Source organism: Aphelocoma coerulescens, chromosome 1A (genome assembly GCF_041296385.1).
Source record: "Aphelocoma coerulescens isolate FSJ_1873_10779 chromosome 1A, UR_Acoe_1.0, whole genome shotgun sequence".
Classification (NCBI taxonomy): Eukaryota; Metazoa; Chordata; class Aves; order Passeriformes; family Corvidae; genus Aphelocoma; species Aphelocoma coerulescens.
Genome location: NC_091014.1, coordinates 54,328,489 through 54,343,656, shown reverse-complemented (window position 1 = coordinate 54,343,656; position 15,168 = coordinate 54,328,489). Strand labels below are relative to the sequence as shown.

General features: G+C 54.4%; 1 protein-coding gene across 2 annotated transcripts; it reads left to right on the top strand.

The window, feature by feature from the left end:
• Positions 1-4,324: 4,324 nt before the first annotated feature.
• GGA1 (golgi associated, gamma adaptin ear containing, ARF binding protein 1) lies at positions 4,325-14,765 on the top strand. Of its 2 annotated transcripts, XM_069002840.1 has the most exons (17): positions 4,325-4,441; positions 4,821-4,905; positions 5,211-5,286; positions 5,895-5,993; positions 7,223-7,346; positions 7,831-7,931; positions 9,006-9,086; positions 9,483-9,620; positions 9,750-9,831; positions 10,031-10,138; positions 10,428-10,583; positions 11,341-11,405; positions 11,544-11,722; positions 11,835-12,118; positions 12,329-12,498; positions 12,736-12,846; positions 13,019-14,765. In XM_069002840.1, the coding sequence occupies exons 1-17, from the start codon at positions 4,411-4,413 to the stop codon at positions 13,127-13,129; spliced, it is 2,001 nt and encodes a 666-aa protein (XP_068858941.1). In that variant the 5' UTR covers positions 4,325-4,410; the 3' UTR covers positions 13,130-14,765. The 2 variants fall into 2 exon arrangements, with proteins under 2 accessions (XP_068858941.1, XP_068858942.1); XM_069002841.1 differs by lacking the exons at positions 4,325-4,441; positions 5,211-5,286; positions 5,895-5,993 and having other exon boundaries at positions 4,824-4,905.
• Positions 14,766-15,168: the final 403 nt, after the last annotated feature.

Below are 15,168 nucleotides of genomic sequence, written 5' to 3'. Positions count from 1 at the left end.
AAAACAGGATTGCTGGCAATGGGGGATTTTCAATCCTGGGCCAAAACCCATCTATTCCAGCTCATGGTGCCACGCTTGAGCCAGCCGCACAGCTGAGTACACGTGCATTCGGCACTGGGGCACTGTGCAGCGGGAATGCCTCCTCCCTGAGCTGCGTTGGAGAAGAAAGGCTGCACACGACTGCATCTCTGAGCTCCCCGGGCGGCTGCTACATTAAACATCCCCAGCAAATGCTTCGCTAAGTCACACTTCCTTGTCGTCGCAATGCGGGGACGTGCTCATCATCCAGGCTTGGGGATTTGCTGCAGCTGGGCTCCCCGATTTGCTTCAGGTTGCCGATTTCTGCTCAGATCACGCTTGGGTGCCCGTGAAAAATGCCTTTGCAACAGGGTTTTTCTCCTTCTCCCTCCTGCTGTCCTTTAGAGCCAAACTGTATCTCAGCAAAATCCAGGCTCTCAAACTACTTTTTTCCCCCAATACTTGCGCTCTCTAGTGATGCCGCTTCCATCTGCCAGCTACAACTCTGCAAGCAAGGGGTAAAGCAAGAATGGGTGAATCTGGTCACCTTTTCCAGTGCCTCTGCTGACTCCGGAGCACCGAGTGCACGGTATCGGTCATGGATCTGTTCCAGTCTGGAGCGGATCTCATCAATGGTGCTGTGAATGACTCCATCGAGGCTCCCCCTTGCGGGCTCAGGGCCCTCAGTGCTCACTCCAGCCCCGTAAATTCAAGCAGCTCTCTCCAACCTGGCAGGTCTTCCTGTTCAGGTTCCAGCTCACCAGCTACAAAACCTACCAGCCCCCGAGCCACAGCTACAACAAGGGCTCCGTCCCATCAGTTTTATTTCATCTTTGCCTGCTGCAGATACTGTTCCTCAGCAGCAAGAGCGTTCCCATGTCCTCAGAGCACACCCCAAATTCCCTGCACTTTTCTTGGAAAGAAGCTATCGGCAACAGCAAACCCATTCGAGCCTTCCCCAGGGAGTAGGGAGACACTTTCACTCCTCACACTGTCCAGAAGGGCACTGCTGCCTGCTCAGTAAAGGGATCAAGACACCCCTTGAGTTTGGAAGGAGGGCTTGAACACAAGGAAACAGGGAGCTGCACAGCTCACCTCTAACTCTGGTATTTGCTTCTCTCACTTGTCTCGCTGAGCCAGTTGCTCTAATGACAGAACCAATGTGGAAAGGAAAATTGGTATACAGAGGTCAAGGCAATTCCCCAGAGGAAGAAAATGAAATTATACCCCCATGCTAACAACCAGGGAAACTGAGGCAGTGAGCATAGCTGAGTATTTCCCTGAGTCTTGCTTCAAGACATGCTTAATTGCAGACATGTAGCCGGCAGGTTTTCTGATCCCTTATCCAGCATCCTGTTTCCTCATTCTGCTCCTGTAGCTGTAGAAGGATGCCTTTGATCACCGGGGACAGGTCTTCCTACAGCTGAAAGGGAAACTGCTGAAAGAAATGGAAGGGAGCAATCCTGGTGGATGATTGCATACAACAAGAAAGTGCTGCATATGAAAGGGAAGGAGACATTTCCTATTAGATTAAAGGAGCTCAAACCTGCTCTCCCTCCTAGAGAAGTATGCAACTCTATACTTGCCTCTGTAATTGCAGCCCTCTGCTGGGAAAGGTGCTTAAAAGTATTGCAAAAGGAAGGAGATTAGCCAAGGTCAAGGAATGGCAGGGCTGCAAATCCAGAGGATTGTGTAACAAGGTGCATGGTCCGAGGTGATGTCAGGAGAGGTGCTGCCAGCTTCTCTTTTCCAAGAGAAAGTAGCAGAGTTAAAAATGAGCCAACCCCCCAGGAACTGGCTGCTGGAGTCAGCCAGAGCAGGAAAACGGAAAAAAAACCAACAAAAAAACAAAAGACCACAGCACCAAGCTTCAGGAAAGTGAAAGGTCTCCAGCAGAACACCTTGCCAAAGAAAGAGGAATATGATGGGGAAAGCTCACGTCACAGGCCAGAGCTGACGACCCAGCAGGATGCGCACACAAGCACATCTGAAAAACATCGCAGGGTTCACATAAACACACACGGCAGAGAAACCAAACAAACACTGGGACAGAGAGGGGGTGACTGCGTGGTTCTGCCCGGCAGAAGACAACCTGGTGGGTGGAAAACCCCTCTCCCAGGCGCACCGGCTACTCCTGAGAGGCCGCCTTTCCTTCCCCATGGAGCGGGACTTGGCCTGTTCGGGATTCACCTCGAGTGCACAAGCAGCAGGAGCGTTTGCTGAGCCCAAGCTGCTCTGGCAGGCGCTGCCGTGCCTGCTGGTGCCCTCTGCGGGCGGCTGCTGCAGGGCCTGACAACCCGGGACTGCACCAAACCTAAGGCTGCACCCCTCTGTCAAAGCGGGGACAATCATCCCTCTGCCGAGCTTAGGACTGCACCTCTCTGCCAAAAACAGGGCCATACTCTGCGCCCATGAGCTGTGCTCATCCAGGCCTCTGGCCATCACTTCCCTCCACAATGGGCTACAAGCTAATTATAGCTCCAGTACTTTCCCTCCGGAGCGGTGTTAATTACAACTTGGAGCCTCACTCCGTCCAAACCTAGCTTAAAATTCCAGCTGTCGGTAAAAATAAATCGAGGGGAGAAAGGTTGTTCCTCACACATCATCTAGCCGCTCTTACAGGCAGCAAAAAAATTCAGATTCCGATCTCTTTTTCCATTGGCTGCACTTAGGGTCCTTGTTATATGGAAAGCAGATGTACCAAAGGGGAAAGAGACTCCTAAATCTGTGAGAAATAAAAGCAAGGTCGCCGCTGACAGGACTTTTATGCACGAGTTCACTCGCCATTGTTTGCAACCAGCCGAAAAGAGGTGCAGCCTTCCTCCATTCATCCTGGGCTTGTTAACCACTGGGTGTTGCCAAAGACAGGGAAACAAACAAGCCCGAGACTCAGACAGACCGAAACCTGAGCAAAAGGGGGCTGTGTAAAACACCAGCCTGCAAAACCTCTCATTCAGAGGCATCGCTGTGGGGGATGGAGCGATGCGTGCCTTCTATGCAGATCGTACATGACCTGGAGGGCTCCTAGGGATGACTTCAGGATTCTCAGAAAAATCAAAGGAATAGTGACATGCAGGGCTGACTCATAAGATTAAAATAACCTGTGTAAAACGTGCCTGAACGCAGCAAAGGGAAGGATGTTGCAATTTTCTATGAAAGGCACTTAAAAAAGGGCTTTGTGATGCAAGGCAGTAACAGTTAAAAAAAGAACTACATTCAGGCGCCCCAAAGTGCTTTTTAATGACCAAAAAGCCCTCACCAAAACAATGGCTATCCATAAGGAAAAGCCATTAGGTGCGACAACAGGGCAGTTCCCCCGTCAGCCATGGGATTAGCACTGTAAATGAGTAACCCAGCACGGGACCGCTGGGCTCAGACGCTGTGTCCACATCAGAGGCCGGAACGCCGAACAGGCTGCATTGAGCTCTTATCGCCGAGGCTCTGCAGGGCCAGCCCCAGCCCTGCCGCTGACACCCTCACCGGGCACGCCTCAGACAGGCGGGGGCCTGCGCACCCCAAAGCTCGCCGAGCTCGCTCGGGATCTGAAAAGCAGGAAAGCGAGCTACGAAAGCAGCGAGGCGGGGAGAAGCCGTGCTGCTCCTGCCAGGACCCCTGGGGCACGGAGAAAACAGGCGGTATTAGGTGTCACAGCTGCGCTGGCCTAGATTAGCAGAGCCGCACGGAAAGCGGGGACAAACGGAGTTGGTTTTCCTGGAACGCTCCGGCCATTTCCAGAGCCTCACCAACCACCCCCCAGCCCGCCCCACACGCTGCTCAGCCGGGCACAAGGGCCAGGCCGGGCGCTGCCAGAGGATCAGCTGCTATTTAAAGATCAGTGCAGGGGACAGCACTTGCTGCCATTCATATTCATATTTATATTTATTACTGGCCGGCACCCGACCCCAGCTCAACTCGGCGGCCCACGCGGGCGCGCAGTGCGCATGCGCCGCACCCGCAGGGCCCGTGTCCTTTTAAAGGACACGGCGCTCGCCGCCCGCCGGAAGTGCCCGTTCTCTAACCGGAAGTGGCTTCGCCTGCCAGTACATCGGTTCTTCCGGGAGGGGCCGGCTCGGCCGGTTTCCGCACGGCCGCTGCTTTCCGGCGCTCTGCCCCGCCCCGCGCTCGCTTCCCCTCCCTGTCCTTCTCCGGGAGGGCCTTCCGCTTCCTTCCGCATCCCGCGCCTTTCCTTGCCCCTGCGCGGTGAGCCCATGGCGGAGCGGGGCTGTGCTCCAGCAGGGGGCGCGCTGGCGGCGGAGCGGCGCTCTGCACGGCCGACTTCCGGGTCTCTGTGTCCAGAGGGATCGGGACTCTCCATGGCGCGGCCGCGCCGGGCCCGGCGGGAGGGCGGCGGCGGAGCGGCGCTGCCCCGGTGAGGAGCCGCGGGCCTCCGACATGGAGCCCGAGACGCTGGAGGCGCGCATCAGTGAGTGCGGCTGCGACCACCGCTCCCTTCCCAATGGGGGGGGATGACGCGGGCGTGGGGGGGCGCAGGGGCGTGAGGGAGAGGGGCTGGGGGCCGCACGCGGGGGCCGTGGCTGCTGGCACACCTGGGGTCTGCGGGTGAGACCCCAGGGCCGAGCCAGAGGCAGGGCCAGCAGGGAGGAGAGGGCGAGAGTTTGTGCACAGGGCTGCTGTGGGAAGGGGCGAGTGGACACGAGTATGTTTCTCCTTCCACGCCGTCCCCATCTACTGCACCCGCTGGAGTTGGCAGGGAGGGAGTGGGATAAACCTTGTCCCTCCATAGGGTGGGAGTCTGCTGGTTTGTTTTTTTTTTTCTCACCGTCCCCTCCTCCTGCCCGCAGACAAAGCCACAAACCCCCTGAACAAGGACCTGGATTGGGATGGTATCAATGCGTTCTGTGAACAGCTCAATAAGGAGCTAGAGGGGTAAGTGCTTTGTCCTTTCCCCAGGCTTCTCCAGGTCACAGGCCTGATTATGATTTCCCACCTAGTAAGATCCAATGGAATTGTCCCAAGAGCTGAATAGGCATGAAGGCCCTCAAGGTGGGGGTAGGTGGGGGGTTATGGTCCACTAATGGAAGGTTCCCTCAGGGTTTTGAGGTGTCTTGGTGCCTTATCAGCATCTTGAACTTGCAACATGCTTTTCAACTCTGGATTCCCAGACAGAAATACAGGTGCCAGGCTTTTTGTCAATAACCGGCAAGCTTTTCTTTTCCCCTCACTCCTTCCAGTCCTCCACTTGCCACCCGACTTCTTGCCCACAAGATCCAGTCTCCACAGGAATGGGAAGCTATCCAGGCCCTCACGGTAAGGGCATCTGCAGGCTGGTAGAACTAGATGGAGGGGCAGGGCGTGGAGATGCTCCAGCTTGACTGGAGAAGCATGGGAAACTTCGAACTCCCTCTGAGAGAGCCCTGGAGCACCTGGGCCCTTGGGTGGGAGAGGGACTGAAGGTGGTTCCACAAGTCAGGAGAGGTTACTTGGAAAGGTTTTGTTCCTAGAAGGATTGTAGCCTGTTGAAGTTGATAGGAAGCTTTTTGGCTTTTGTTGTGGTGGCCTTGGCAGTGCTGGGTTAATGGTTGGACTCTATGATCTTGATGGTATTTTCCAACCTAAAGGATTCTATGATTCTTAATCATGTTGTGGATCCACACTTTGAGACCCTGCTGTTTGTGACCTCTCTAAGGGTATCGCTTTGTATGGGCTGTTGAGCCACCTCTGCAAAAACTGGCCCCAAAGACGAGACTCTTGCTTCCCTGTGGGCGGGTGCTTGACCACCTGGGAGGGAAGGACGTCCCTCTGCACTGCTGTGACAATAGCCACAGGCTCTGTACCGTGAGGGGGGAGCAGGAGGGAGCTGGCTCCTGATCCTGCTGCTGACCCCATGCTGGGACTCACCTGGCCCCTCTCCCCAGGTGCTGGAGTCCTGCATGAAGAGCTGTGGCAAACGCTTCCACGATGAGGTGGGCAAGTTCCGCTTCCTCAATGAGCTCATCAAGGTGGTGTCCCCTAAGGTGGGTCTCACGGCATCGTGCTGGAAGGGACTGGTGCCTGGTGGCAGGAGGGCTTTGGGAAAAAGTGGTGGCTGAGCAGAAAGGTCAGACGCCCACTGGGATGGGGGGAAACAGGACAGTGTTAGTAGGAGATCTAGTCCTTGTTTCCCAGTGAGTTTTCTGGTGGGAAGGTGAGTTTTCACCCCGCTGTTCCAGGCTGATTCTTGTTGTAGGAAATTGAGGGCCAGCTGGACATGGTGCAGCCAGCACTTGTGAGACTGCTGAGCTCACGTGTGTGCCTGGAGTCACCTTCCCTGCATCCCTGTTGGGCTCTGTCTGTGCTGCATATGCTCGGGAACCTCCCCCAGCTTTGACATGACCATGTCTCTCTGGGGTGTCCCAACCTGATTGAGACACTCTTGGAGGGCAAGCCCAGGCTTGGTCACTGGTGTTCTGGTGAGTCCATCTGAAGGACCAAGTCATTACCTGCTCCTTTGCTGATGCTGCTGTTCCTGCTGCAGAACAAGGTGTGTGGGCTCCCCTGTTCAGTCAAGGCAGTAGTGAACACCAGCACATGTAGAGTTAAGGGAACACAGGCTAAATATGACTAAGGAAAAGCTTTGTCTGCCAGTCACAGCTTGTGATCTGTGATGATGAATAGCCAGGGACAGTGACACCAGCATCCTAAAGTGCTCCTGCTTGGCACCCTAGAGTATGTCCTCTGCCTTAAGCCACTTGCCCCTGGAGGCACATGCACTGTTTCTACCACCAGTGCTCCCAGCAGACCCATGTGAGAAGGCTGAAAGATGATTGCATGGCACCTGCTGCATGCTGGTCATCTGGGGCTCACCTTGCTCAGTGCCCTGCCTCAGAGACCATTACCCACATCCCTCTCCCAGCCCTGCTGTCCCCTCATTCCTAAAGGGCTGCCTTGCTGAGCAGCTTCTTTTTGCAGGACCCTTACCTTCACAAGGTGACAGGAGACCTGCCTGAGCCATCCCACCTGTCCCTGTGTGTGACTGAGGAGCTGCTGCTGCAGCATTTCTCACAGCTCTTGTTTTTCCTGTGGTGGAAACCAGGCACAGCATAGGATGTGTTGCAAGGCCCTCGTGAGCTTTCCTGCTTGCTTCCTCTTTCCTCCTTGTGCCATTGGGAACGGTCTCACTTCTTCTGGGAGGGTGAGGAGAGGAACAGGCCAGACTTGAAACGGCTCAGATCAGCTTCAAGGCACCTCTTTTCTTTTCCTCTAGTATCTTGGCAGCCGGACATCAGAAAAAGTGAAGTCAAAGATCCTGGAGCTGATGTACAGCTGGACATTAGGGCTGCCTCATGAGGTGAAGATCTCAGAAGCCTACCAGATGCTGAAGAAGCAAGGTGAGAGGCAGTGGTCTGGAAGAGGAAAGTGGACAGATGGTTTGCCCTCCCACATTTTTTGTCTGGGCAGAATCTGAAACAAGCTCTCCCTTCCCTCTGCCCAGACCCAGGCCATCCATCCGTCTGACTCAGCACCAGGGTCAGGAGAAGGAGCAGGTGCCTTGGGGCTCCTGGCTGAGCAGAGGGAGTTGCTGGTGATGAGTTGCTGGGTTGGAGAGCACATCTGCTTGCTCTCATGGGAGATGGGGCACTGGAAAGGTCTGGGGCTGAAGGGCTGAGTGCTTTGGCAGTACATGCTGGAATTTTCTAAGAGGGGATATTTATGGAGAATGGAAACACAGTCCAGGATCTTGGGTAACAGGATAACCCACGTACCCTCAGTCCCAGCTGGATTTGGTGGGCCATTAGGGAAAAAAGACATGAGTGGCAGTGCCATCCTCGAATGGGTGAGTCCTCCTGATCTCTCCTTTGGTTTCTACTGCAGGGATTGTGAAGTGTGACCCAAAACTTCCCGATGATGCTCCTTTTCCACCGCCTCCTCCTCGACCCAAGAACATCATCTTTGATGATGAAGAAAAATCCAAGGTAAGGGCTCTGTGCAAGGAGAGGGACGGTAGGCATAATCTTCCTGCTCCAGTATCTTATGTCCCCCTGATGTGGAGATTCAGAAAGTCAAGGTCCTTTGCTCTCCTTCATAAAATGCATCACAGGAATGATGAGGGCCTGTTCCAAAATCATGACAAAGGAAACACCCAGAAGTGTGGGGCATGTGGGTCTGTTTGACCTTTGGAGCACTTAGCTGCAGGATGGTCCAAAGGGTGAGGCACTGACATTGGCCCAAGCAGGTTCTGGGAGGTTTGCTGCTGTGAGCTCTCTGGACTTCTGAGTTATCTGGCCATGAGGTTTAAATCCCAGCCCCAGATGCTGCTGTTGTTATCTCTTCCCCGCCCCCAGCACTGCAATCTGCTTATTGCCCAACCACTTATAGCCACCTGGACCCATCCTGTGTTGTCTTTCCATCAGAACTGTGTCACCGCTCAGGCAAACCTCTGTGTTATCAGTGCTGATAAATTTCAGCAAGTATTGGGCTCCTCTGGGTCTAGTTCTGCAGCAGGAGTGTGATGCCAGTTTGCTGCAAGGGGTATAGTTTGCCTCCATGGGTCAGAGTCTGCAAATGAGGATTTGTAGGTGGGCAGTGGGACTGTTCACTGACTATGGAGAGAAAGTGGGAGCTCTCCCTCTTCACCAGCTGTGCCCGGAAAGAGGCATGTGAAGATGTTCCAGTAGGAGTCCATTACAATGCCACAGCAATTCTTGCATAAACCAGGCTTTCTTCCTGTCTCAGTGCTGCTGCACTCCAGACTCTCCATGGTGGGTAATGGGCAGGCAGGAGCAGGTTTTGAATGCAGGGATCTTCACGGAAAGACCTAGCTTGCATAACCAGAACCACAACAGGAATAGGACAGCCAGTTGTACTTCTCTCCCTGGTGTATGATAGCCCACAAGCTCCTGTGGCTCAGCTTTCTAAATGGTTGGAATCGTTCACTGCCTCTGCCAGATACAGCTTTGGGATGGGAGGAACTCTTGGCTCTAGTGTTGCAAGAGTGACTCCAGCTGCCATCCTTCAGCTTGGACTCAAAAGTACCTTCTCTTTTGCAGACACTGGCTCGCCTCCTGAAAAGTTCCCATCCTGAGGATCTCCGGGCTGCCAACAAGCTCATCAAGGAGATGGTTCAGGAGGTGTGGCTGGGGAAAAGGGGAGCTGGGGGGTAATGGTCTGGGTGGCAATGGTTAGCACCAAAGGAGGACTGGCTCTGCAACCTCATGCAGACATATGGAGCTTCTGCTCAAAGTTTGGCTGCAGCAGCTGTGAAAGAGTCCTTGTGCAAGTTCTGCCATCCCCTGGCTACTAGGAGGAATGGCTCTGGGTGCATTTTGTGGTCCAAGCCCTGCTGCAGTGCTAGATCTACAGCAATTCCATCCCTGTCTGGCATGTTCCTGCCCAGAGATGGCCTGGAGTTTTGCACTGGAGTGGGAGCTGTTTTGAGGGCAATGCGCTTTAGTCCAGGGTGGTTGGCTGGCCTGGCCTTCCTCCTCTCCAAGTTGGGACATCCTTCCCCTGTGCTTCCCCTCCAGGACCAGAAGCGCATGGAGAAGATCTCCAAGAGGGTGAATGCCATTGAGGAGGTGAACAACAACGTGAAGCTGCTGACAGAGATGGTGACAAACTACAGCAAGGGGGAGACAACAGAAAGCAATGAGGACCTAATGAAGGTGAGGAAAGGCGATCCCAGAATCCTCCCTGGACTTAGCAGAGATGGGTGACCTTTATCCCCTCATCTTCCTGCCTGTTTTGCACACCCAGCTGATGCACACCTCATCACTATTTCTCCTCTCCCCCAGGAGCTGTATCAGCGCTGTGAGCGCATGAGGCCCATGCTTTTCCGGCTCGCCAGTGACACAGAAGACAATGATGAAGCTCTAGGTAAACATATCTAGCCTTTCTCATTCCTGCTGAGACTGCCCTGGAGGTGTCAATGTACCCTGGTGCAGTCTGCAGCAACAATGGTGAAAACACTCTTTGCAGTGCTTTTGTTTGCAGCAACTTGGGCCTTGCTTTGAAGAGATAGACAGAGTTGGGGTATAAAAGTTACTCTCTTCACTATTTTCACTCTTACTTTCAGCGGAGATTCTGCAAGCCAATGACAATCTGACCCAGGTGATCAATCTCTACAAGCAGCTTGTACGGGGAGAAGAGATCAATGGGGAGACGGTGGCCGGTCCCCTTCGAGGTGAGCAGACTTGAGGAACGGGAACAAGACCTGAGGAGGGTCATGCAGAGGGACCCTATTGCTGGTTTCCTGCAGTGTAAGAGAAGACTGAGAGAAGTGGAAAGGGGAAATCTGCAGGAGCTTAGAGTGGGGCTGGTGAGATAAGGAAATGGCTTGTGGATGTGCCTGGTGCATGAAGAAGGGGAACTGGAAGGGAGAGCAGGGGGGGTGTGAGGAAGGCCAAGAACCAGCCTCAGCACACTGCATAACCCTGGATAACGTTTCTGACTCTCCGCTTTTTTTTTTGCAGGCAGCACCTCAGCACTTCTAGATCTGTCTGGCCTGGAGCTTCCAGCAACCTGCCCTTCCTACCCAGCCTTGCCCACCCTTTCAGGTGGCTCAGCAGTCCCTGTGCCTGACCAAGCTGGCTCTGTCTCCTTGCTGGATGATGAACTCATGTCTTTAGGTGAGAAATCCAGAGCAAAAGCTCTTTATTCTTTGACTCTGCATAGTCTGCATAGATGGTTCTTCTTTGGCAGGAGCATGAATAAGAGAGAGCTCTGTAGAATTGAATAATAAAGACAAAGAGCTGCCCTTCATTTAGTGTGAGGGAGAAGGAGGGAAAGACCCTGCTATGGTTCTGAACTTCAGTCCCATGGTGTTTTCCTGGCTAGTCAGAGAGAGCCTGTAGGGATGTGCCCACTGATTTGCTCTGGGAAAACTGACCTGGCAGGTAAATAAGAGTGATGCAATAGACATCCCCAGATGGGATCACAAGGGTGGGTCACCCCCAGCTCCTCATGTTTACTGCTTGCTGTTGAAGTCATGAGCTGACAACAGATGCATGGGACTTCCAGAACTGCCCACATGAAGTCATGGGAGGTGCCAATCCTAGAAAGGCTCTAGAGTCCTTCTTTGCACAACAAAGTGTCTGTTTCCTAAGACAAGTGGTTTTGAGTACCACAGCATCAAGTAGACAACATGGTCAGTCAGATTGGTCAGCTCAGGAGTATTCATTTTTCTGCTAATTGCAGTGAGAACTAAACTATAAATGAGGATATCTGGACAGAATAAAACCACTATCACCCTCCTGGCTCTCCCCCATGCAAGGATGGGGGCCAGAGATGGAGACCACATTGGCGGTTCTGCCCTGCTGCTTCTGTGTCTTATTCAGGCCGCATGTAATGCTCTTACTGCTTCATGTTTGCTTTTACTCCTGGCAGGCCTGAATGACCCAGCACCACATCCTGTCCAGGCTGGTGACAGCAGTGGCTGGAACAGCTTCCAGGTAATGTGCTGGGAGCTAGGGCAGAGGATGGGGAGGGTGGCGAAAGCAACAAAAGTAGTTAGAGAAACATGCTACATCTGATGGTTGGTGCTGATACGCAACCCTGCTTGGGGGCTCTCCTGTGCACTCTTTCCACAGTCATCAGACAGCAACGAGCTCAGTATCACCCCTATCGCAGCAGCACCACCAGTCAAAGCAGATGCTGGTGCATCCTCTCCCAAACCGTCTCCTAGCAGCAGTGGCCTGGATGACCTGGACCTCCTGGGCAAGACACTGCTGCAGCAGTCTTTGCCTCCAGAATCTCAACAAGTGCGATGGTAAGCACTTGGTAGTGCAGTCTTGCATCTCTCCCCATTGTTTCCATTTCTGGGGTGCTGGACAGCACTCCAGTGCCCTTTTCCACTCCTTGCTCTCTCTCTCCCCCCCCAGGGAGAAGCAGCAGCCACCCCCTCGGCTCACCCTGAGGGATCTGCAGAACAGGAGCAGCTCTGGCACCACAGCCCACAATCCCAGTGCTCCACCTGTGCTCCAGAGTGTTTCCCCTAACCCCACGCTGCCCCTGACCTCAGAGCTGCCTGCCCCTGCTACACTTCCAAAAGCTGCCACCACACCAGCAGGAAGTACTGCAGTCCCACCACGGCCTCCTGCCACTGCGCTGCCCCAGGAGATCTCGCTGGCCAACATCACTGTGCCTCTGGAGTCAATCAAACCCAGTGAGTCGGGGAAAAAGAGGGGGGCAGGCGTGGAGGGCTTAAACCCTGCACACATGGAAGGGAATGATGTGAAGAAACTTCTTGTCTGTTGGCTTTTGTGGAGGCTGAAGAAGAATGGTGTCACTTGTATGGAGTTAGGGTGATGGGGAAAGGTGCTGTCAGGCCAATTCGCTCCTGGCTGACTGCTGCCCGTCCCTGTCTTTCCCCCAGGCAGCATCCTCCCTGTGACAGTGTATGATCAGCACGGCTTCCGTGTCCTCTTCCACTTTGCTAAGGATGCCCTGCCCGAGAGGCCTGATGTGCTTGTGGTGGTGATTTCTATGCTTAGCACGGCCCCGCAGCCCATCCGCAATATTGTCTTTCAGTCTGCCGTCCCCAAGGTAAGACAGCTGCTGGGGCTGAGGTCCCCAGAGTGGGCCAAAGCATGATTCTACTTCTGCAGGAAAGGCAGGGTGGGTGGAGAGAGGGCTGTGGGCATGGGAGCAAGTTCTAATTGCCTTCACAATGTTTTTCTCTTTGACTAGACAGCGGAAGCTTCCCAAGTACAGGAGCAGGGCTTCTGGCTGCCAAGTCACCCTCAGGAATGTGGTCACTCTCTTCTCTCACTCTCTCCCTAGATAATGAAGGTGAAGCTACAGCCTCCCTCAGGCACGGAGCTGCCGGCATTCAATCCCATCGTCCACCCCAGTGCCATCACCCAGGTCCTGCTGCTTGCTAACCCACAGAAGGTAAAAGCATCATCCCTGGGGCATGAGCAGAGGCTGGTCTTGGTGCTCAGGCAAAGCCTCACTACCCTGTCCCTCTTCCCTCTGCTCAGCAGCATCTGAGACATGAATGGTTTGTGCCTCATGCCTTTCTTACCCTGCTTCTGACTGCGTATCCTTTTTCTCCCATCTCCAGGAGAAAGTGAGGCTACGGTACAAACTGACCTTCACAATGGGAGAGCAAACCTACAATGAAATTGGGGATGTGGACCAGTTTCCCCCACCAGAATCCTGGGGAAACCTCTAGGGCCACATGTTGTAGGCACTACACTGCAGATTCCTTAGGAAGCCAACCCTGTGGGGCTGGAGCAGCCTGAGGAAATGGGAGGGTGGGTGGGGGCTGGCGCTCACACTCTATTCTCCAGATGGCCGGGCAAGGGCCAGAGGGAGCGTGCCTCAAGGAGGAGAGCAGAGATGCCAGGAGATGTTCATCCCACAAGACTAGAAGTGGAGTGGAAAGCTTCATGTGTGTGAACAGTTGCCTTCCCTGCTCTTCTGAAGATGACACTCCCTCCCCCGTCTGTCCAGCTTCTCTTCTAACCCTGCTTTCCCGCTTTAGGTGCATAGGGGAACAAGGACAGGGAGCTTTAGCAACCTCAGCCCAGGGCAAGGCCTAGCAAAGGAAGATCCTTTCCCTTGTCTGTCCCCTCTGCACTTCTCAGTCCTTCAGCTACTTCGTGCTCTATGGTGCTCTCTCTTGTCCCCCTTGCCCCCTCCTTGGAGCTGGGCCCCAGTGATTCCATCTGGTGGGATCACACTGGAGCTGATGTGGAACAAGGCTGGGCAGAGCCTAGGTTATCTCTCCAGCACCAGAGAGCAGACAGCTGCCCTTGCTTTGGGGGGGGGTCAGGGGGAGTGATCCTCACATATCTCTGTCCTAGCTGCTTACAGAGCTGTTGGTGGGAGGTGGGCCCCAGGGTGGGGCCTCAGAGGCTGGGAAGGGCTTGCTCTGTGCCTTCCCAGCCCCTTCAGCTGGCATTCTGAACCCCTGCAGCAGGGAAGCCTACACCATTCCCACAGGCTTTATCTATCATAACGAGCTTTGGGAACGGTGGCCAGAGAGGGGCATGCTGTGGGGGTTGAGTCTCCCGGCAGCCTCCTGCCAGATAGGGAGAGGAAGCAGCACTTAGACTTCCTTTCCCCCGCTGGGCTGGAGAGCTTGGTGGGGCGGAGGGTTTTCTCAGCTCTTCAGTGTCCTCTCGCGGAGGGGTGGGTGATGGGCTGGGAGTCGGGGGGAGATGGGAGCCCAGCCCATCACCACAAAGCTCTGCACTGGGGCTTAGGGGGGGGTTCAGCTGTGCCTTGTGCACCTTTGCTGCAGCTGAGGGCAGGCCTGGCTCCCTGTGGCGGGGAGGGGGCTCGCCCCAGCCGCCTGATCACTGTGACACAAGAGCTGGGATCTGCAGGCACAGAGGAGACTGAGGGTGGCACATCCCAAGCAATCCCGAACCCCGTGGGACTCAGGACCATGGGAGCTGCTTCCCATCCCTAAGCTGGTTTGGAGAGGGCCTGATCATAAAAAGCAGAGGTAAGCTGTGCTCTGCATTGGCTTGCCAGAGGTAGAAGGAGGCATGTGTGAGATGGAGGTGAGCAGGGTGCCTTGCAGCGAAGGTGAGGTGTTTTGGAGCTGGGCACAGCAAGCAGTAAAGGAGAGGGGGAAGCAAGGTCTTTATGCTGGGATTCTGCTGTGTCTTACTTCCCTTTCTGGTCTCTTCAGGGTTTTGTATGGGTTTTTTCTTTGCAGATCTTGTTTGGTTCTTGAATAGACTTGTATATATTTTCAGTGCAAAATTCTGTAAATGGAAGAAAAACAAACATTTAAAATGAGACGCCCGGCGCGAAGAATCTGCTGTATTTATGGGAAATAAAGAGTTCTTTCCTGATGCTGCTCCTCTGCCTTTTTACCCAAGGAATGCATTTTTCCCCACTTTCCCTGACTGCTGAGGAGCTTCTCTGTGCCCTGCCCAGTTCAAATTCTGCCCCTGCAGTCCTGCCCCTGCATCCCTCAGCCACTCAGGGCCTTGCCACAATGATTTCCCTGCTCCCATGAGCAGGGAGCAGGGATGGTGGAATTCCCCCAGCAGTTCTCAATTCCTTTTTTGAGAGCAGTCAGTTCCAGGCTGTGAACTGGGTGCTACCCACTTCCCTCCTGCCCCATGGAGGGGCAGTGGGCAGGAGTCTGCCTGATAGCCCATGGGAAGCAGGGCTTGAGCTCACTCCCATGCCCCCACATGACTGCAGCATCACCACTGCTGGTAGCAGCCCTTGGAAGCAGATCCGTGAGGC

What these genes read in the sequence shown, in the direction of transcription:
- GGA1 (XM_069002840.1), top strand. Translation starts at nt 4,411, where the DNA reads ATGGAGCCCGAGACGCTGGAGGCGCGCATCA. An exon ending in CCAGATGCTGAAGAAGCAAG is followed by an intron (nt 7,347 to 7,830) that starts GTGAGAGGCAGT and finishes TTTCTACTGCAG; the next exon opens with GGATTGTGAAGTGTGACCCA. An exon ending in AGACAATGATGAAGCTCTAG is followed by an intron (nt 9,832 to 10,030) that starts GTAAACATATCT and finishes TCTTACTTTCAG; the next exon opens with CGGAGATTCTGCAAGCCAAT.